Raw genomic sequence first — 21,322 nt, 5'->3', positions numbered from 1 at the left:
CTCTTCCCAGACCGTAGCCATGTGCTGACCCTTTCCTCCACTTCTTTTTTGGAGTTTGTTTTTCACTTTTTCTCCCCACCCAATGTCCTCCCTCCAACAGGACTGTGTGTACATCAGTAAAGCCTGTGTCAGTGGTTCATGAATATGCAAATACTGTATGTTTGTCCGGGGAATAAATGGATGTATGGTGTAGAAAGAGAGTGATAATAGGCCTCTTTTTTCCCCCCTTTTTTTAAGCCCTGAGCTGGAACCGCAGGCCAGTCATGGATGTGTTTTGACTGCGAGCCTAATTCAACACGGCTCCTCCAATTGCTTAATTACCTTAATTCACCAGGCTTTGTTGGTGGTTATTAAGAGGACACGTTGCAAGACTAATATTTGGTATCCGCTAAATATATGTTTCTTTTACCCTGCTGATTATGCTAATTACTAAGAGCCCAATAATGCATTGTGGGAAATCATCTTCCAGTCTTACAAAATACACAGAAACCTTGCAAGGGCACCACTACAATTCCCATGGTAATAAGTATTAGAACAACTCTACCACTAAAAGTGATTTCGAGGATTATTTATTTAAACCATTCATTATTTTTAAGGAGGGCCTGTGGCTGCTGCGGCCAGTAATTACTTCACAATGTGCTGTTTTTCTCACTCATTTGGGCCAATTATTGTGCTTATGCAGATGTATATAGGAACAGCTCAGCCTACAGTACGCAAGCATTTTCTTCACTACATTGCTGGTGTCTTGCTATAGCCAGCATTTTTTTTAAATCTTTCCTAGCATATGCCCACAGACCTGATGTGACATGAAGGGCACGCTGCTCTCTATTTTGACATCTCCCTTTAACTCCCCCACTCCCTCCTTTTCCCTTAAACTTTGGCGCTATATCATGCCCACACTTGGATCTGTTTACGACGGGGGGGCCTTCTCATTTTCTGCACAGTGTACAGCAAGCACGTTTACTACGCTTATTTATGAGTTGAGTTAGTCTGCACCGGCAGCCATTGCTATACGTTCCAACCCAGTCCATGGCAACCTCCCCAACAGCTTCATTCTCCTCCATGTTGGATAATCTGAGATAATGAGAAGATGTGGGTGTTATTGTTCTCAAACTAATTCATGCCCCAATTAGTGACCTGTCTGTATTGTTCCACCCCCAAGCTGTGTGTTTTTTCTCTTTCTTTCATGGATTTGTGTATAATTGTGCTGTTTTTCTGCATTTTTCCGAGCTGAATGTCAGACGCCTATGTCCCTTTTGTGTATATGCATCGCTACATTTACATATGGGGATGATATGCTGAGACACCCTGCCTGTTTACTCTTCTTATGTCGCACTGTCTCATTATTCTGTGGCAGGGAAGTGCATGACTTAAATGTCATGCCCCGCGCTATAGCAACAAAAACTGCAGCTATGGAAGAGGAGTGGAGCTTTTAATTAATATCCAGGGGGCCATCACTAAGCCAAAACGCTGTTCATAGATATCGGCATGGGAGACTGTGGTTCAGAGGAGGATATAGTGAATGCACACATGCGCTAATGCGATGCAGCAAGTTCAATTAATTTTACGGGAACTATGGGGAAATGTAGCTAACCTAAAAATGAAAAAAAAATGCTGAAATTATTTGTGCCTTAATAAAAGCTCATTTGTGATATGATTAAGTCCGCTTAGTAGAAAGAAACGTTTTTAAAAACATTTTCTTTTTAATCGCCATCTGTGTGTGTGTGTGTGTGTGTGTGCCATTTTAATTACCTTACATTCTTTCATAATGCAGAGTAACTAACTACAGGTGCATGGGTTAATGTTCATTTTTAAGTAGGCCTACATACAAAATTACAAAATAAAATGTAATTGCACTTGTAAGATTAGCGGGTGGAATCTGTACTCTACTGTATTTGAACCAGTTAAAGTCCTCATACGGTCAGATAAAAACAACGTATTTTCAAATTTCAATGATGTTTCAGTTAAATTGGAGGAAGAATGGTTTCACAGCACATCTTAAAGTAAATGAACACCATTTCTCAAATTTGACTGGATTTACTGAAAAAAGCAATTGTCACAATGCTGATCACAGTCCTGTTGTCTTTGCCCATGAAAGTTTAAGAATTGAAGATGCATGGCTTTGAGAAAAATATGCCCCGGTTCATTTATCCAATTACTTTGGGATAGTGAATGCTTTTCCCCTAAAGTCTCCAAATATAACTACATATAGCGATAGGAGCTAAGTGAAACGGCAGCTTCTTAATGTCACTATGAATGTGTTTTGACATGTTTAAATCCCTGTGCACATAAGAACACTCCACACGCCTGTACGTGTAGTCCACTGTCTACAGCGGCTGGTACCACGTTCCTCCTCCATTTCTGTGTATCAAGAGAATCCACAGAGACTTAACATAAGCTAATATGAGAAAGTTCAATCAGTTGTTCAACATTCAGCACAGCTCTTTACATGGTTGACATTTGTAATGCTGATGCAATTATTAAAATGTATTCAGTGTTCTGAAGCTGAGGCTATACATTATCCCAGACGCAAGCTCAAATCATATGACCGTGTGTGTGTGTGTGTGTGTGTGTGTGTGTGTGTGTGTGTGTGTGTGTGTGTGTGTGTGTGTGTGTGTGTGTGTGTGTGTGTGTGTGTGTGTGTGTGTGTGTGTGTGTGTGTGTGTGTGTGTGTGTGTGTGTGTGTGTGTTTCAGGACTGGGAGTTCCCTCAATTCATGGGTGACCTCGATATGAATCTACCGGGAATGTCAACGACGAGTGTGAAGGTCAAGCTTCCTGTCTGCAAGAGTATCTTTAAGGAGGAGTATCACATTCATATCACAGGTACGGGCAGACATGGGGGGGCACGGGGGTCACAGCTGCTGCATAAAAAGAACAGGGGAGAGAAAAACTAATAGCCACATACACAAACTGACTAAATAGCAGAAAGAAACTTTGGCCTACTTCTGAATCGTATTGTGACTACCAAAACATGCTCTCTCCCTGCTCTAGTTTCTTCTTTCCATTTCCCTCCTTTGTGGGGAAGTAGTTTGATGGTTATACCACAGTAACCATTTATAATACATGTGTTAGCTGTTGTGGCACGCAGGTGGCTACACAGCCGCAGCAACAGTGTTTTCCTGTTCCTCACGTCCCTCCCCGTCGTGCGAGACGCGCCTCTCATCATCACTCACACCTCACTGTCTTAATGTTCTCGGTGAGCGAGTATAAATAATTCCCAATCGAGAAATCGGCGTCCCCGCTTCCTCCATCTTGTTTCGCCCGCGTGCACACGCTGACTCATGACCATAAAGAGAAGGCAAAAAACCAATGTTCCCGTGCTAAATGTTAAAGCTGAGCAAACCGCTCAGTGATTCGCAAAAGGTTGTTAACCCTAATGCATTGCCTATCCATTAAGCATTATGGAAATGGTTCCGCCCGCCGCAACGTGATTGGTTTAACTAAAAGCTTATTAACAGCATATCTTTGGGCAGAGGAAGAAGGGGACCGGTGTCACGTATACCCAGGGAGACATCTGCCTTAAGATCAGTCAACTCTGGGGGGAGATGGCTGTCGCATGGTAATGTAGTGATCTCGTTAGAAGATACTAGAGAAAGTAGCACCTGCAAATGGATCTATTTGTCACGATGCATGAGCCTTATATTATGCAAACCGAGAGGGATTCCTGATAAATGAATGTGACAACTTATTTTTCTATCTGACTCTGCCCTGTAAATGCTGTTTTGAGTAGATTGCATGGAACATCAATCTGCCTGTTTGTTAAATGATCTGAACATGATGTGGATGTGTTTTTTCCTTGCTTATCTGTCTAAGCCTAGTTAATAATGAAGGGTGGTAGGAGAGGAAGGTAAGGGGGGGGGGGGGGACAGTAACCATGAGGTTGCTGGTTTCGTTCCCCGGCACCGAACAGCAGGGTGTTACTTATAAAAACTAGTGGTGGCTGGTATTACATCTACGGTGCCCACTATCTCTACCATGTGTCCTCGAGCAAGGCACTTAACACCAAGTTAACACCAATTTAACCACGCAAGGACCTCTTCTGGATTATGGTGTCTTGAGAGGGGACATACGAAAAAGACAAATTTCAACGTAGCCTTGTGTGAATTGACCAATAAAGCAACTTAACTTAACTTTAAAATGTCTTGCGTTATCTTGTTTACAGGTAAGTGGTTCAACTACGGCATCATCTTCCTGGTGCTGATTCTGGACCTGAACATGTGGAAGAACCAGATCTTCTACCAGCCCTACGAGTACGGCCAGTACGTGGGGCCCGGGGAGAAGATCTTCACAGTGGAGGAGCCCGAGACGCTCCAGGACTTCAACCGCAGCACGCTCACCTACGAGTGGCGCTCCACCAATATCAACCCCAGCACCAACCTCACCTACGTGGAACGAGACATGTTCCTGCACAGCCGCTACACAGGAACCAGCCTGGACGTCAAGTGCCTGGCCTTTATCCCCAGCCTGGCAGCGTTCGTGCTCTTTGGGTTCTTCGTCTGGTTGCTGGGCAGATTTCAGGACTGCGAAACCTTCCCCGAGAACCCAGACAAGACGTACGAGAGGATCAAGAAGAAGTCGCCGTCGGAATACAGCAAGGAGATGGGCGTGACGCCGGAGGAGATGCACGTGACCATGACGGACAGTCTGAAACAGTCGGGAACGCCCATGCTGCTATCGGTGGACGGGCCACACTTTGGAGGAGCCACGCCTTCCACAAACTCCACCATATCCATGGAAACCCAGGAGACGCATCCGAGCATCGTGATTGACAGCGCAGCCGAGGAGGAGCCGGCGGTGTTTTTTGACGTGCACAAGCTTTCTCCGTGAAACTTTTGAAACGTTGAAATATTTCAACTGCGGACAGGTTGAGAACAAGAACCTTGGTGAGCACAAGATAGAGTCTCTCAATATATTAGATTGTTGCTCTTCTTCGGAAAACGATCTATTTGAAAAAAATATAAAAAATGTTCATGGAAAATGACAAAGTTATGTCACATGATCCACAAGCCTCCGGATGGCTACTGAAGTTGTGTTTCGTTGAGTATATTTTTGTATAAACTAATTTTTTAAGTTCTAAAAAAAAAAAAACGTCTTTTAAAACGGAATGCAAAAGTTTTAATCGACTTGGTGCTTTGCTCTGATTTTGCATTTTCATATTTCGATTTTTGTCATGGTAAACTATATCGGTGCCTATATCAGAGGAGTATTTCTACTGTCGTTACACTGCTGTTCGGTGGATTTAATTGTATCAATCCAGAGTTACAAATATACTAGTGCCTTGGTATTTCACATGTTCAGATACAGACACAAAGATATTCTGACGGTCTATACTACAAAAATTGAAGATGTCATAGTTACGATTCGCTATATTAATGTCCTGTATAATTATGCTTTCATACGATACCGACAATTGTTACCTCATTTGAGCCTCAGACGTCATTTTAATTTTTTCTCACATGACCACTCTCTTGCTCAATTTTAAATGTCTAATTCTTGTTTAAATGACATCATTCTAAACATCAATGTAATACGTTGATGACTTATTCATGTCCTCACTTGTTTATATTAGTTGCAGAGATAATAAATGCAATCAGCAAAGATCAACTAGCAAACCAACAAGCCATCTCATTACTGCTTATATTGCTGCTGCACCTCAACTGAATACCAACCCAGTGAGAAAGGTGTTTTTTGCCCTCGGCGTAAACACGCCATTGATGTGCAGAGGAGGCTCTTTCTCCAAAGCTCAAGGCTTCTTTATGTCTAGATAAACCTTACGTCTTAGAGGCAGTTCATTTTAGTTGTGGTAAATGCTTGAAAATGTATTTATTCAAAACATCCTACTGTAAAAACATTGTGATTTAAATTCATATGCAACTTAAAACTGCAACATCATGTACACTGGCTTTTAAAATGTTCACGGCATTTAAAAAAAAATATTGTCATGTGCTTTGCAGACTATTTAAGATAATACACATACATATATTTGGATTTTTGTTGGTCCTGAAAAGGGGCCCTTTCTGTAAGGTTCAAATAATAACTGAATTATTACTACATTACTAATTGTATTGTTTCGTATAAATGTGTCACATTTTAGTGAATACATTGCATAGAAATTTGACCAAAGATACCAAATAATCCAGTATTTTAAACAAATATCGCTGCTGCATAAGATGATATGCTGATTTAAAAGAGAGATATATGTTCATCATTGACAGAATGGAATGATATTATGTACTCTTGTATCACACTGAATTTCAATGGACTATAATGTACTATAATGTCCTGTAAAATGAATTCCCAAAAAGAAAGAACTATCAAAAATAGCCGTATTTTTGACAGGCAAATGCTCCCTACTACCCCAACCCTGACAGAATTGTAGCCTGGCGTGTTCCACCGCAATAATTAGACTTGTGCAGTGTATGCTGTTGTAATCAGTTTATAAATTGATTCATTGTAAAAGGCTGTTTTAAATATGCTGGCATTAACAGATATTTATATAATAAAGTAAAATGAAAATAAGAAGATTATTTCATTTAACAATAATGATAATGAAAAAAAACACTGTACACCATAATAATTATTCCAGTGGCACACTTCAGACTCTGAAACGGGATTTGTGTGTGTGTGTGTGTGTGTGTGTGTGTGTGTGTGTGTTTGTGTCCGTGTGTGTGACAATGTGTGTGGCTACGTGCATGTGTGCACTTGAGGCTTGTGAAGTGCGTAGGTGTTTGCTACTACACTTGCTTTTTGACAAAGGGCCATTCTGTGAAGAGGTCAGTTTGTTTTAGCATAATTGGTCTGTAGCTCTTGGTTCTGTAATTATCCTTTTTCTAAATTACAGCTCTACGAGGACGGTAGATATTAGTGTCTCACCAAAGGGCAGTTCCTCTTTGAACTTGAAGGGGGTCTTATATGTTTGTAATCTATTAGGTTTAGGATGAAAGCGAGGGTTTTCCTCTTTGTTGTTCAGGCTTTTTTTCATTGAATTGTGTCGCAAAACGGACACTTAAGTTCCTGTGTGTTTGTGCTTTATTTAAAGCGAAAATAAATATTTCAGTGTTTGCTCAGTGTACTGTTTGTCTGTTCAACCTTGTGTACCAATAAATTGATACATTTGTTAAATAATTTAATTTGTTCTGATCATTTTTGTGAGATTCAATAGAGTAGAACTTTTGTGAACAAGGTTGCTGATCTTGTTTTGAATTTCCCAGGGAGAAAAGTTCCATTTTACGTTTTTTTCTATATGCTTGGGAAATCGTCGCCAAGCAACAGCACAGGTCAAGCTTCTTGCAGCTGGTGACCTAATTAATATGGGTGATATGAGAAATAATGATACCGTCTTCACAAGGACACTTGAATATGTAGCATGCATTCACATGACACCTGGCTCAGATTAGTACGAGTCCTGCTCTTGCCCTTTGATTTATGCCTGTGGGAAACAATTTGTATCTGAATGGCTTTTGTTCCCCGGCGTGATTTGTTTACAGATCATGAATACGTGTAAATGAGTTATAGATTGGGTTGGAATAGTCTATGTAGGTGGAAATGTACTGATCACAGAATTTGTTTACACCAGTGGTCCCCACACCACTCTATAAGGGGTCATAAGAAAGATCTGAAGGGCCCTGAGATGAGTAATATTTTTCATTTTCCTTTATTTATTCTCGAAAGATCAATTGAGGGTTACCCTCTTTTACAATGACGTCGAGACAGATACACAATATACAATGAGAATACACAACAAGCTTACAAAGAGACAACAACAATTAAAACATTCAGATCAATTGAATAAAACAGAACAATAGCCTAATTAAAACAGTTACAAGTGGAGTGGGACACTGATTCAAAACAACAACTTTAAATTGGTTAACAGTTATAAGTGTATTCATTCCAATTTGATGTTGTAGGCTGTTCCAGGAGTCAGGGGCACTGTGGCTAAAAGCAGTTTTACCAAGGTCAGACCGGGCATATGGAACATATAACATGAGCAATATACGATAAGAAATAATTAAAAATGTGCTGTGCAACAGATCAGTAGGCTATTGTTATTGCTATTTCAAACCTTTTTCTGATTTTGCTTATATCTTTTATATTTTGCTTTTAAAGTTACTTTGAGGCTGACATTTGTGGTTTTGTGTGAAATGAGGTGCAGATTTGGCCATGTAGGAGTTTATGGATTGCCTTTACCAGAGTAGGTTTCTTAATCACTGTCAATCTTTTTCTATAATGGTTGGCACTGCACAAAATTGCATGGAATCCAACCAGACCCACGTAGCCTATCCCTTAACAAACAAGCTTATATTCTATATTCAGTGCTAATTTGCTAAATGTTTACAAGATGGTGAACGTGGTTAATATGTCTAGGCTAAGCATGTTAGCATGCTGACTTAAGCATTTAGCTCAATACAATGGTATACCTATGTAGGCTACAGCCTCACAGAGCTGTTTGCGTGGACTATAGTCTCGATTTGTTTAATAGCTATACATAATTTAGGGACTATCTCTCTGTTAAAATGGGAAGATACCAATCTGAGTTTTTAACTGTTACAAATGGTGTCCCACAAGGCTCTATTTTAGGACCAGTTATTTTCACTATTTATATAAATAACATTGTTTCATCGCAAAAAAAACTGTCACGCCCATCTATACGCTGACGACACAGTACTGTATTGCATTTGCGATTCGGTGCATCAATCTATTCAGAACCTACAAGGCTTTTTTAACACCCTGCAGGACTGTCTAGTGGACCTCAGGCTTGTTCTTAATACAGACAAAACCAAATATATGTGTTTCTCCACAGCAAGAACTACAAATTTGAATGATTTTAATATTTTTACAAAAAAAATATTTTTAATTGAAAGATTCACAGAGTACAAATATCTCGGCATCTGGTTAGATGATAAACTCAGTTTTAATTTTCATATAAAAAATCTTGTTTGTCGACTACTACAAAAGATTGGCTATTTTTATAGGAATAAAACCACCTTCCCTTTATTTAGTAGGAAAAGGATTATTGAGGAAGTTTTCATGTCTGTCTGTCACCCCTCAATGAAATATTGAGTATAAATAAAGGTTAAATAAAATAATGTAGGCGCTGTGCCATCTCTTAAAGGTCAGGTTAGCATTGTCATTTACATTAGGATTTACCTAAACAGCACTGCTATGTCATTAAGGCATCGCAGCTAGCAGCTACCATGGCTGCGTCCCAAATTGCCCCTCTGGGATAATAAAGAAACCTTGAAACCTTGACTGACAGGTTTACCATTTTAGGCATCGTACAATTAGTCAAATTCACATGGACAATATCAATCTGCCTCTCACCAAAGCCTTTACTTCCTGTTTAGAGAGTGTTGGATGTCAACTACATACCACTTTCCCCACACACTCCAAAGGACACATTCTGGACTTAATCCGCTGCTCTGGTGTCACCCCTTTTGATCTCACAGCTGATGAACTCCCCATAACTGACCATTTTCTCCTCTCATTTACATGTAAACTCACTCTCTCCATCTCAAAAAAACCCCGCCCTATTTCATTCGTAATATAAAGAATATTGACCCTGCCACTCTCACTTCAAGAATCCACTCCTCCTGCCTCCCTGACATTCACAATCTATCTACTCCTGATGATCTGGTCTCTCATTACAACACTGGACTCAATAATATCCGTAATTCCCTTGCCCCATTAAAAACCAGATCTGTTTCCTTTTCCATCTCTGCCCCTTGGTTCACTCCCGATCTCCGTTTAATGAAAGCCAAAGGTCGGCAACTTGAACGTCTTCATAAGAAAACTGGTCTCAGTATTCACAAAGAGATGTACAAGAACCACATCTTGCATTATAAGGACTCCATTGCCAGCACTAAAACCCACTACTACTCCAATATGATCACTACACAAAGGAAACTCTAAGTCACTGTTTTCCCTACTAAACAAAATTACCCAACCCCAGGATTCTCTCCCCCCTCATTTCTACACAACCTCCTTCTGCAACTCCATGATGTCCTTTTTCATCGATAAAATCAAAATCATTCACTTGACCCCTTACCCACATATCTGGTTAAGGCCTCCCTCCCCTCCCTAGTTCCTCTCATTTCTGCAATTATCCACTCCTCTCTTACTACTGGAACTGTCCCTACATCCTTCAAAACTGCTGCCATCACCCCAATTCTGAAAAAACCTGGTGCAGACCCCTCCAACTTCAACAACTTCCGTCCTATATCCAATCTACCCTTCATCTCCAAAATCCTGGAAAAGACAGTTGCCTCCCAACTCCATTTTCACCTATCTGACAATCGCCTTTATGAACAGTTCCAGTCCGGATTCCGCCAACTCCATAGCACTGAAACAGCACTCGTCAAAATCACCAACGACCTCCTTATGGCAGCTGATTCTGGACTACTCACCATCCTCATCCTCCTGGACCTGAGTGCAGCCTTTGATACCATCTGTCACACCACGCTCCTCAACAGACTATCCTCCATTGGCATCACCGACACTCCGTTTGACTGGTTAATTTCTTATCTTTCTGACCGTACTCAATTTGTCCAACTTAAGTCTTTTAAATCCATCCCCTCAACCGTCACCTCAGGTGTTCCCCAGGGTTCTGTCCTGGGGCCCCTACTCTTCATCATTTACCTCCTTCCCCTCTGCAATATCTTCCGCAAATTTGACATTCATTTCCACTGCTATGCTGATGACACCCAGCTCTACCTCTCCACCAAGCCCTCGTCCACTCTCCCGCCCACTTCCCTTACTGATTGCATCTCTGAAATTAAAATCTGGTTCGACTGCAACTTTCTCAAACTCAACAGCAATAAAACAGAAGTTCTCCTCATCGGCACCAAATCAACCCAGACAAAACCTGACAGTTTTTCCATCACTATTGATAACACTTCAGTCTCCTCCTCCCCTCAGGTTAAGAGTCTGGGTGTCATCCTCGACAGCACACTATCATTCCAAGCACACATCAATAACATCACCAGGTCTGCCTATTACCATCTACGCAACATCAACCGCCTCCGCCCATCTCTCATACCCCATAGCACAGCCATCCTTGTTCACACCCTGGTCACTTCCCGCATTGATTACTGTAACTCCCTCCTCTTTGGTCTCCCCCTCAAGTCCATCCGTAAGCTTCAACTGGTCCAGAACTCTGCTGCTCGCATCATCACCAGAACCCCCTCCATTAATCACATCACTCCTGTCCTTCAGCAGCTTCACTGGCTCCCGGTCAAAACCCGCATCGATTTCAAGATTCTCCTCCTCACCTTCAAGGCCCTCCACAACCTCGCCCCTCCATACATCTGTGAACTCCTGCACACCAACACACCCACACGCACTCTCCGGTCCTCCTCTTCCATTCAACTAACTGTACCACCCGCCCGCCTGGTCACCATGGGGTCTAGGGCATTCAGCCGATCTGCCCACCACCTCTGGAACACCCTCCCACCTGGCATCCGTAACTCTGACACTCTCTCCACTTTTAAGTCCCGTCTAAAAACACATCTTTTTAAACTGACATATTTAATCTAGTTCCTTGTCTCCCACCCATTTCACCCCACTTGTGTAAATTGTTTCAATGTATCTTGTTCTTGTGTTTTTTATGATTGTTGATTTTGTTTTTTTAAACACTGCCCTGTAAGGTGACCTTGAGTGCTATGAAAGGCGCCCTCAAATAAAATGAATTATTATTATTAAATGAAAAAGTCCAAGATTAGAAAAAAATTACTTTTTTGTTATCCTTGTCATGCCTCATAGTCATGCATCTCTTATGGCAAGGGTTGTAATTGGAAATTTAGGGGTGGAAGAATAAAACTAAAAATGGTTGAATACCAGTGGTGTGAGCTAGGGAAGCCCATGATAGGTTTAATCTACAGCAGTCCATGATCAGTATTCAGTCTCACCACTCGTTGTATATTATCCCTAAGCTATGTGCTTTTAATGTGAAATATAAAATACCTACCGTGTTAATACCAAGCAACTGTATATGAACACCTGAGTGTCTTATTGTTGCTTGTTTTTCTGGGAAAATACAGATAGGCTATCTCATTCCCAGAGAGTAGCTTTAAGGTGTTTGACTGAAGTCTCTTCCAGGTCTGCCATTGGGCTGAGAAATGAGATATTGATTTTTTGGAGGACCATGTCGTAATTGAGAGAACACATCAAAACCAGAGTCTCAAACATGTTTGTGGGGTGCTGTAACCTAATGCCCCTGTTGTGTTACCAGTGTATTGACTTCATCCTCAAGGTAGTGGATTCATTTGTATTGGTAGCGTTCAGGATAGATTGCATTCTGCTTTTAATTTTTTTTTTTATCAAATGCTTTTCAGAAGCTTTTTTTTCATTCATTGTTACAGCTTCTGGAGGCATTCCTGGAACATTTCACATTATTTACCATTTCCCTCTATTCACAAACCGCATCACAAAAGACACAATAACTAGTTTATTTTTATTTATTTTTTAAATCCCTGCTTGGTCTACAGCTAAATATAAACCAGAAGAATCCCCTAGAGATGAGGCAAGACACAACTGCAGATCAACTAGAATCTCCTCTACTGTCTTTGAGCTATACTCCAATTAGATCAGTGTATCATGTCCTGGCATGGCCCATCACTCTGTGCTGACAGCTCTGTGTCTCTGGGAGAACCTGCGAAACGTATGAGCGCAGCCAGTCCCAGCCAGCTAGCAGGTCCATCCCCCCCCCCCCCCCCCCGCACACACACACACACACACACCAGGCCTTTCAGCGAAGCCCGAGATGGTTTTTCTGTCCCCAGTGGCCACCTGGGACATGGAATTAATCAGTAATACCATCTGATATCTTACAGAATGTGTGGCTGGTGTAAATCTCTCAACACATTCAACGGCTCACTTGGAGGACTTCAAACCCCTAGACATTGTGCTAATAGCGTCTGCCTGTGTGTGGGGGAGAGGGCATCTGGTCAAATCCAGTGAAGATTTTCGCATTGAATATTTGGACCAACAATTGTACCACTGAAGGTCTTGGAAGCAGAAAAGATTTTATCAACCATTGACAGAACCCACTGTCGAACAGTAACTTTCTTTTTGCTATTGAATTCTGCATTCATCTGATTTGAATTGGATTTTTTTTGTGAGTCATACCTTTTGAAATGAGAAATTCCACAGGTGAAGACAATAATGGCGAAAATAGAGAGTGCAGAAAAACTGGACAGAAATCTATCCACCAGCAATGAACGCATTGTTCATGAGCATGAAAGTTATTTATTGAAACCTTGAAGGAACACTATGAAGCAATAAAAAAGCCACGATTTAGCCTTGCCAGATTATTTGTTGGTCAGTGAAATGTCACTGGGTTGAGTTATTCCAATTTATTCTGAGGTGAGCGTAGATGTGTGTAAAAAATGACACAGCAATCCATCCCATAGTTGTTGTACTGATATTGTGGCTAAATAAAGTATATACGTACATGTAACATCAGGATACAGCTGCAGCCACTGTAACAGTTTGACTCATTGTTTGATTTACTGATTTCGAATTGTAAATAATGAATTCAAACATTTGGCAAATTTACAGTAACGTTTTGAAGAGTGGATCAGTTCTTGGTGGTGATGGTGGCTGATTATTTCGGCGTTAGTTCACAAATCTGTGAAACAAATCCATACAGGCACAGTGGGACTGTAGAGCATTTGTACTTTGTTTGCTTTCATATGGCAAGTCAACGGGACTTCACTTCTTGTTTTGGCTGAGGCTCGATATATGGCTGTGCATTCAGTGAACCCTGCACATTTCTGTCAACTGAATGAATACATAGTATTCACATTGAAGTGGTGTGATCCGACAAGTTAATTCTTCAAACTACATTTGTCTGTGTATATTTCCTAGACTTAATGTAAAGACGGTAACTGCAGCGTCAAAACATAAACATATAAACACTTTTGACAGTCAAATTGTGCACAGAAAACCCGTCTAACAGCAAAGTGGATTTTGCAGATTAATTTGAGCAGATTAACAAGTCGAAAATCACTGAAAACGCAATGGAAGCTCTTTCATACGGCACAAAATATTGCACGCTGATGCATTATTTTTTTTATCAATTCAAACTCTCTCTTGAAGTAAAACTGACTTTTCTCTTCTGCCTCTATATACTGCTTCACTTGCCACGATCACAATGATATGTGCGGTCATTAACAATGAATTTAGGACAGGCAGTGAAGTGGACTCCCTGTGGGTCCGGGCATCTGTTGCAGAGGGGTTCAGCACTGCCATGGAAAATTGAACATTTAGGAGCCAGCTGGACTAGCAGTCTGCCATGCTGTGCCACCACCACTCAGGTGCCCACTGGCTGCATGCCACCAGCAGCTAGAAGCCACTGGACCAAAGCAGGCCAGATGGTGCCCTTGCCAACCTGCAGATCATCCCGCCGCGAACTATCTCACTGTCCACTGCCCGCTTCTCCATGCCCTATTATTCAACCCTGGGATGAGGTTAGAGTCTTGAGGTAAAAAGTTTTTTTAGGGGGGGAGAGAGAGGCAGAAACACCTCAAGTGAGCGGAGAGTGTGTAGGAATATAAATGGGCCCTATTACGTTGTGTGTTTGTTAATGTAAGCAGCTGCGAGGTAGAGTCGGAGAACCAGTTGGTATAGGAGAGAGAGACTACTCCGCGGGGAAATAAAGCCATCTCCAGGCTGAACTCATTTGTCCGCGTGGCTGTGAACTGATGGATAATTATATTAGGAGCTTTAAGTGCTCTTCTGCGATACAAGCATTACCTATCTCCAGAGGCACGGAACAAGGAGGAGAATCTGTGTGCTACAACTACTGGGCTAGGGGATTTGCTCCGCATCCAAATATGTGGAAGAGTATTCAACTCAAGAGGCCTCATTTAAAATCGGAGACATGGCACCACGCTATTAGAAGTGGATTTATATCTATGTTTTAAAGAAATATGAGATAACCAATCTTACATGTAAAGTATTAGATGTTGTGTCCTGTTTACATGTATGTTTAGCCAATGTATTGATCTATCCAATCAAGACTTTATTGATGTTGTGTGAACAACTAATGACTACATAGATTTCGGTGTTACATTTTAAGGCGATATAAAAGATTGAAAATATCACTTGTGTCAACCAATGTACAACATGAACAGGATGCTTGTTTTGAATGTGAGTAGATCATAGTAGAGAGATATAGCATGACCTTTTTTGCTATAATACTATATGTACAGACTTGAAATTACAGATGCAGGGAAAAGGAAAATCAACATGTACGCACATGTTCTAATATAAACCTTGGCACCTTCCGTTTGATAGGGCAATCAATGGCTTTGTCAATGTTAAAGAACTTAACTGAATTTAACAAAGCCTATTATATAAACTATCTATAAACCCTTTTAAATCCTTGCTTTAAAAAGTGTTTCCATGAACCAGGTTATAACTGTATTCAAGCCCACAACATCAAATATTCATATAAAGCCTATTATATAAAAGCTTACTAGGGATTGAGGGATATAACATTTGGTAGCGAATCTCAACAAAATAACACTCACAGTAGGTTATTTGGTGAATTGACATTATTGGAATAACTGGGAATCGCGACACTTATACTTATATCCTCCTGAGTGAGTTGAAAAAGCTGTCTATCTCACTAATGTTCATCCTATATTGCTTTTCTGATTCACTTTGAATTGCCTAAAGGGGTGCTACATATTTCCAGTCATTCCTAAATCCTAAACCTGTCACCATGGCTGAACAGAAGGGTCGGTTGCACAATGTATTTTTTTATTTTTTTTTATTGTTGTTTCAGGGCCATTTAAAGAGTTTTAAGAATATTTTGACGAATATCGGAATTATTTTGGGAATCACAATTGCATACGCCATGAGAATGTTAGTCAACCCAATAATAAAAAACACACTCATACATGAGCCAAAGACAATAACTAAATGTTAATGGAAATACTTTATTTCACTAGAACACAATAACAAGCTTGGAAAAAAAAATTACAAAAAAGAGAGAAAAATTAAAACAAAATGCTACAAAGCACCACATAATATAGACGACTCAAAAATGTGGCAAAAACGGAACCTTATGCTAACTGCCCTACGTCTATCTAAAGGTATCATCATCATTATCACTGAGAAGTTTAGAAATCAGCAAAAATGTTTTGGACATCAAGCACAGTCATGCCAGTAATAGTAATATCTTACAGTTTCATGTAGCGATGATTCGGAAGTGTGTGGGAATACGGTGGTCCCTTAAAGGGTCACTCTTTAAGTGGTGAGACAGAACAAAGAGACTTTGAAACTTTAGTCCATCATCTGTTTGGTATGACATAAGGTTTGCATTTGGTATAAAGAGGAGTTGAGGAAGGCAGACGCAGGTCACCGAGTATTTGCAACAAAAAAAAAACTCTCTTAATGCTTAACGTGCACAAGGTACCAGATGGGTGGAGTTTGTTAACCATATATAGAACATACAATAAGACCTAGAAATAAGCAGACAGTACCTGAAGGGTAAAATTGTCTGTATTCGACAATGTGACATTGTATAAATTATTTGGATCAGTAAACCGCCCCATCCATCTGGTTCTGCAGGCTAAATCAAAAAAGCCCCTAACCATGCAAACACTATGTGACCGGACGCCTGTGAGGAGGAGACAGTGAGGAGGACATAGAGGTGGTGTTTTCTTTTTTTTGTTTTATACATGGAGAACACTGTACAGGTAGGTGCCTTCAGATCTGCCGGGACTAAAGGCACATGGGGTCCACTGAGCAACAGATGTGTCCATTCTGAAAACCAGAGGAGAGAGAGAGAGATAGAGAGAGAGAGAGAGAGAGAGAGAGAGAGAGAGAGAGAGAGAGAGAGAGAGAGAGAGAGAGAGAGAGAGAGAAGGCAAAGAAACACGTGAGTGGATTATCGTCATACTTGAACCTTACTCAAACTCCTTTAGAAACTCAAATGATATTTTCAGACGGCGGTGGCTGCTGCTGCTGCTGCTGCATACAGACTTGGTTTGGCATTTAAAATTCCTCTGGGTGTCATTTTGGCACCAACTGATCCAGGGTGGCGACATTCAACTGAGAATACAAATGTGAACGGGCACGCAGTCATCTCGCTTCAAACTTGGGGGGGGGTCTGATAAACTCCCCGGATCACTAAAGGTTTGCAGGCACAGCTCTGAATGTGCTAAATCACCAAAGAGACTAAAACGTTATGCTATACACATTTAACACAAGCAGCACTGTTTGAAAAAGGTTCATTTCAAGGTCATGTAGTTGAATTTAATGTAAATCTTTTTGACATTTTTCTTTTAAAGACGGCAAGAAGACTCTGAATATTTATCAATTTGCCCACTGCGAGTGGGTGCTATCATTTCCTGTCAGGCAAGCAGAAAGGGAATATTCCATTCTAGAAGCTCAGGCAAGGGAGTCAGTCTTGGTGGATTAGCCTTGAAGCTGAGGCAACACTTTATGCTCACAATTGATAATGAACAGGATATTCCACTGCATGGTTTGCTTTTCTCTGCGATTGTTCCGTGCAACACGTCTCGAAACAAAAACCTGTGGGGTGAGCAGCTTTCTCCACCTGATTTACTAGAACCAATTATGCATATTTTTAAAACATTTCCTGAGTAGAATATCTATGGACTTTGTGGCCTAAGCAATGCGTGTTCAGGGTAGAGAGCAGACTGTTGTGGGTTTCTATTAGTCCAAGGCTTCAGTTCATTTTTAATGAAAAGAATAATTCAACATTTTGGGGAATAAAACATTTTGCTTTCTTGCTGACTCTAGGAAATCATTGGCCACAGTCAAGAAATAGTTTATCACAAAAACCCTGTAAAAACCCCATCCTGTCCTGTTCACATTTCAGGTTTTTGTATGGATACAAGGAGATATTTAACATGTTAATTAGTGAGCTTCAGAGGTGCCAGCAGGCTAGCTGTTTCCCCCTGTTTACAGTCATTGTGCTAAGCTAAACACACTGGCTGCTTGCTGTAGCTTCAGATTTAATAGATATTTGACTAGTATCAATCATCTCATAAAAGTATTCGCAAGAAAATGAATGAGCACATTTCCATACCTACTGCTTTAAAGAGGAAGTGATAGAAGATACACAGTGTTCTTGTTAATTACAATGAATTGGCCATACACATTTATGATCCCTCATGATATCAAACTACGACATTTGAAACCAAAATCCTGAAATGGAACATACTCGTTTTTATAAGCTCTGCTCTATTTAATGATTTCAAATGAGAAAGATATAGTAGAACTATCAGATTTTCTCTTTTGGGGCAGTAACTAATATGTTAAACTGTGTCTGTTTTTGGTCAACTAAATACTATCGTTTGGGGATCACATATTTCCTTTATTTCCTTCTACATTTTTGGCCCTTTCTATTACTGCCTTTTAAAATTTGGTAAAATATCTTCGGTGGGCTAAGTATCTTTTCCATTGTGTGCAGATCAAAAGCAGCACAGCAATATTTATCATCACGTAAAAAAAAAATACAACCAAAATACAACCATGAGATGGTAGAGATGCAGAAACAATTGCCTGGACTAACAGGGCATAATACAAAGAGGTTCTTCATTTTCTAAACCATTTATCTCTTGTGTCCCTGTCTTGCCACTGAAAAGATGCTGGGGGGGGCCAAATTGTAATTTGCTGTTACCTTGCACTGGCACAGAGTGCACTCGGTGCCATGTTTAATCCAGGAGGAGCCGCTGAAGCGTGAGATGTTGTGCTCGTCCGTGCACGTCTTGGTGATGTCGTTGCGGATGGTGTCGGCCTGGCAGGGATCGGTGACACAGCGGGGACAGCACTCGCCCTCAGGCACCGTGGTAAACTCACAGTCCACGGGCGGGCAAGGCAGAGGCCAGCAGTCCACCTGCCCTTGCTGGGAAAACAATTTGAGAGAGATAGACAGAGGGGAGAGAAGGAGAGAAAGTTCAAAATAAATCCCTGCAAACCGCACTATTGCATTTTGCTATTGAATTTTCTAAACAAGTTATTCGTGCAAAATACACACATTTCTCCTGACGCTGTGTATTTGCATGCTAGAGTATGAAAAAAAAAGGTTGTTAAAGTACCTAGAAAAATATAGATGAGCAGAGCAATCTTCCCAAGCAGTCAGCAATTTCTTTCAGACTATAGAGGTAAAGGCTCCAGCATTTTAATTGACTTTTTCTATCTCTGCATTTTTTTTTTATTGTTGTTCTCATATTAATCTCGCAGCAAACTTTCAGCACAGAGAGCTCCTTATTGGATTTCTCCTGGTGCCTTTTTCCATTGTCCTAAAAAATCAGGTAAGTTTATATGTATATATATATATATATATATATATATATATATATATATATATATATATATATATATATATATATATATATATTTTTTTGCGAACTTTAGACATCCTACCTACTGTATGCTATATCATTCTGGCCTGACCCACTTCTGCCTACATTGTCATCCCTGAGCGCTTCTGCTTCACACCTTACTCGGGGGGAAAATGAAATATGAGCCCGGTGCTGTATATGTTTAAAACCAACAAGGAGAAACAAAAGGCACACACGTACATAGAGTTACAAGAGGTTCGATGCAAGTGTCCCACCGGGGATATTTAATATCGCCCTAAAATCGTCTGACTCAGCATTTTAAAAACATTGAAAGTAAATTAGGCCGGCTGTAAAGCGCAGGCTCACGTCGTTGCTAATGCCCACTGCCTGCCTCCATTGAGTGTGTAAACATTTGAAGAGGGAAATCCCCTGAGTGGCACTCTTTGCTCGTAGCCAGAGGGAGGGGTTGACTGTAGCCTCAGGTATCAGACCCACACTGTGATAAAGGGACAGTGTTAACTTTGTCTGTTTATGCAGATGGGGCCTACGATCACAAAAGGAGAAAGAGATTCGCTATACAATCAGCTTTTATTTGCCCTTTTGAACGAAGCAGTGGGGTGTGTGGAGACTTGATCAACCAAGCAATAAAACAGCTCTCATTTATTTTCTGATAGTTCAGGTTATAATTCTAATCTGACTTTGCATTCAGCACATCTTGCTGTAATTTAAATGGGTTTGCTTTCAAATAAAAGGTTTCACTGTTTGATACATAATTCCTCCAGGAGATTACAATTAGTGACATTTATCTTTTGCCTGGGAATTAGCCTGCAGCAAACTTGATCTTTCCCATGTACAGTACGTGCCTGGACCTAAAGAACAACCTATGGCTAAGGAAAAATCCATTCTTCCTTCATCTTCCGGCAATTTAACAAGATGGAAAAAAATCCCAAGTGGCCCATGTGGGGGCCCGTTCTGCAAAGGCCACATCACTGATTTCAAATGATTGCACGGGGTATAGCAAGAGAAAGATTCACATCTAGCGGTCTGGGGAGAATGTTTTTGCCCATCATCTGCCTGCTGTCACTGTGTATTTTGAGGCCCCTGCTGAGCATGCGGACAGCCATGGCTCTGCTAAGTGTAGCAGCATTCAAGGTTCATTTCACGTCCCTGTCACGCTACTGGAGCCCCCTCCTGTACGCTATCGCACAGCAGCCTTCTCCCTCGCCTTTTCAAGTGCTCCTCTTTGTGCTGCCTTGGCTGGTGGTCCTCTGCTTCACACGTGTCTCTCTATCTGCATCTTTAATTGAGTGTGTCTCTCTCTGTGTATCTATAGATGCAGTAAGTATGTGTTGCTGTGGTGACAGGTGTGCCCACATTCTCAAACATAAGTACATGTGTGTTTACACGTGCACACTGTGTACATACCCATGTTTGTATAGTGCATGTCAGTGTGTGTGTGCTCTGGTGTTGCGACCGTCGAGCCTGACTTCTCAAATGTGTTTGTGTCTGTTTGCGTCAACATCTATAAGTGCCTTCAGAGAGCAGAAGCCTCAGCGAGAGTGAAGCCGAGCGAACCAATTTTCATCCCACTGTGCGTTCCCCGCTGCCTCTCAGCTGAGCAGTGGTTTTCAAACTCTTCTATAATGGCCCCGCTGTAAGAAATCCAAAAAAAAAAAAAGCAGCCCTCAGGTCCGGGCACCGGGACAGCAGTACAATGCCAAGAGGGGAGGAGGGAGTGAAATGCCACTGCTGTTGCTACTCAGACCATAAATCTGTCAGACTAAAACCAACTTAAATGATCTACAAGCAGGGTGGATCTTTAAAAGCACACAAAAGGGAGGGGGAAAAAAGAAGAAAAATGATTTGCGTGAAGTGCATTTCTGAGATGCACAGTGAAGATGATTTGCGAGTCTTTGAACAGAAGGAGTGACACTGGCGTGGGCGTGTTTGCCACACAGCCGGTGGGCTAGAATGTAAAGCGTGACATTTGCATTTGAAATG

The 21,322-nt window shown here is 41.1% G+C and overlaps 2 protein-coding genes across 2 annotated transcripts in view; one reads left to right on the top strand and one right to left on the bottom strand.

Moving 5' to 3' along the window:
• Positions 1–4,829, top strand: part of tmem117 (transmembrane protein 117) — a gene marked incomplete at both ends in the record, with an annotated part of 36,876 nt that extends 32,047 nt beyond the window's left edge. Inside the window, 2 exons of the mRNA XM_080027120.1 lie at positions 2,696–2,825; positions 4,165–4,829. Coding sequence (XP_079883246.1) covers positions 2,696–2,825; positions 4,165–4,829 — 795 coding nt within the window. The remainder of the gene's footprint in view (positions 1–2,695; positions 2,826–4,164) is intronic.
• An 11,215-nt stretch (positions 4,830–16,044) lies between these two features.
• Positions 16,045–21,322, bottom strand: part of nell2a (neural EGFL like 2a) — a 73,892-nt gene continuing 68,614 nt past the window's right edge. Inside the window, exons 19-20 of the mRNA XM_080028565.1 lie at positions 18,658–18,882; positions 16,045–16,772 (exon numbers count right to left, since the gene is read on the bottom strand). Coding sequence (XP_079884691.1) covers positions 16,731–16,772; positions 18,658–18,882 — 267 coding nt within the window. The 3' untranslated portion in view covers positions 16,045–16,730. The remainder of the gene's footprint in view (positions 16,773–18,657; positions 18,883–21,322) is intronic.

This window comes from Ammodytes marinus (assembly GCF_949987685.1).
Source record: "Ammodytes marinus genome assembly, chromosome: 5".
Taxonomy (NCBI): Eukaryota; Metazoa; Chordata; class Actinopteri; order Uranoscopiformes; family Ammodytidae; genus Ammodytes; species Ammodytes marinus.
Note: the sequence above shows the minus strand (reverse complement) of the source record. Positions and strands in the feature narration are given on the sequence as shown.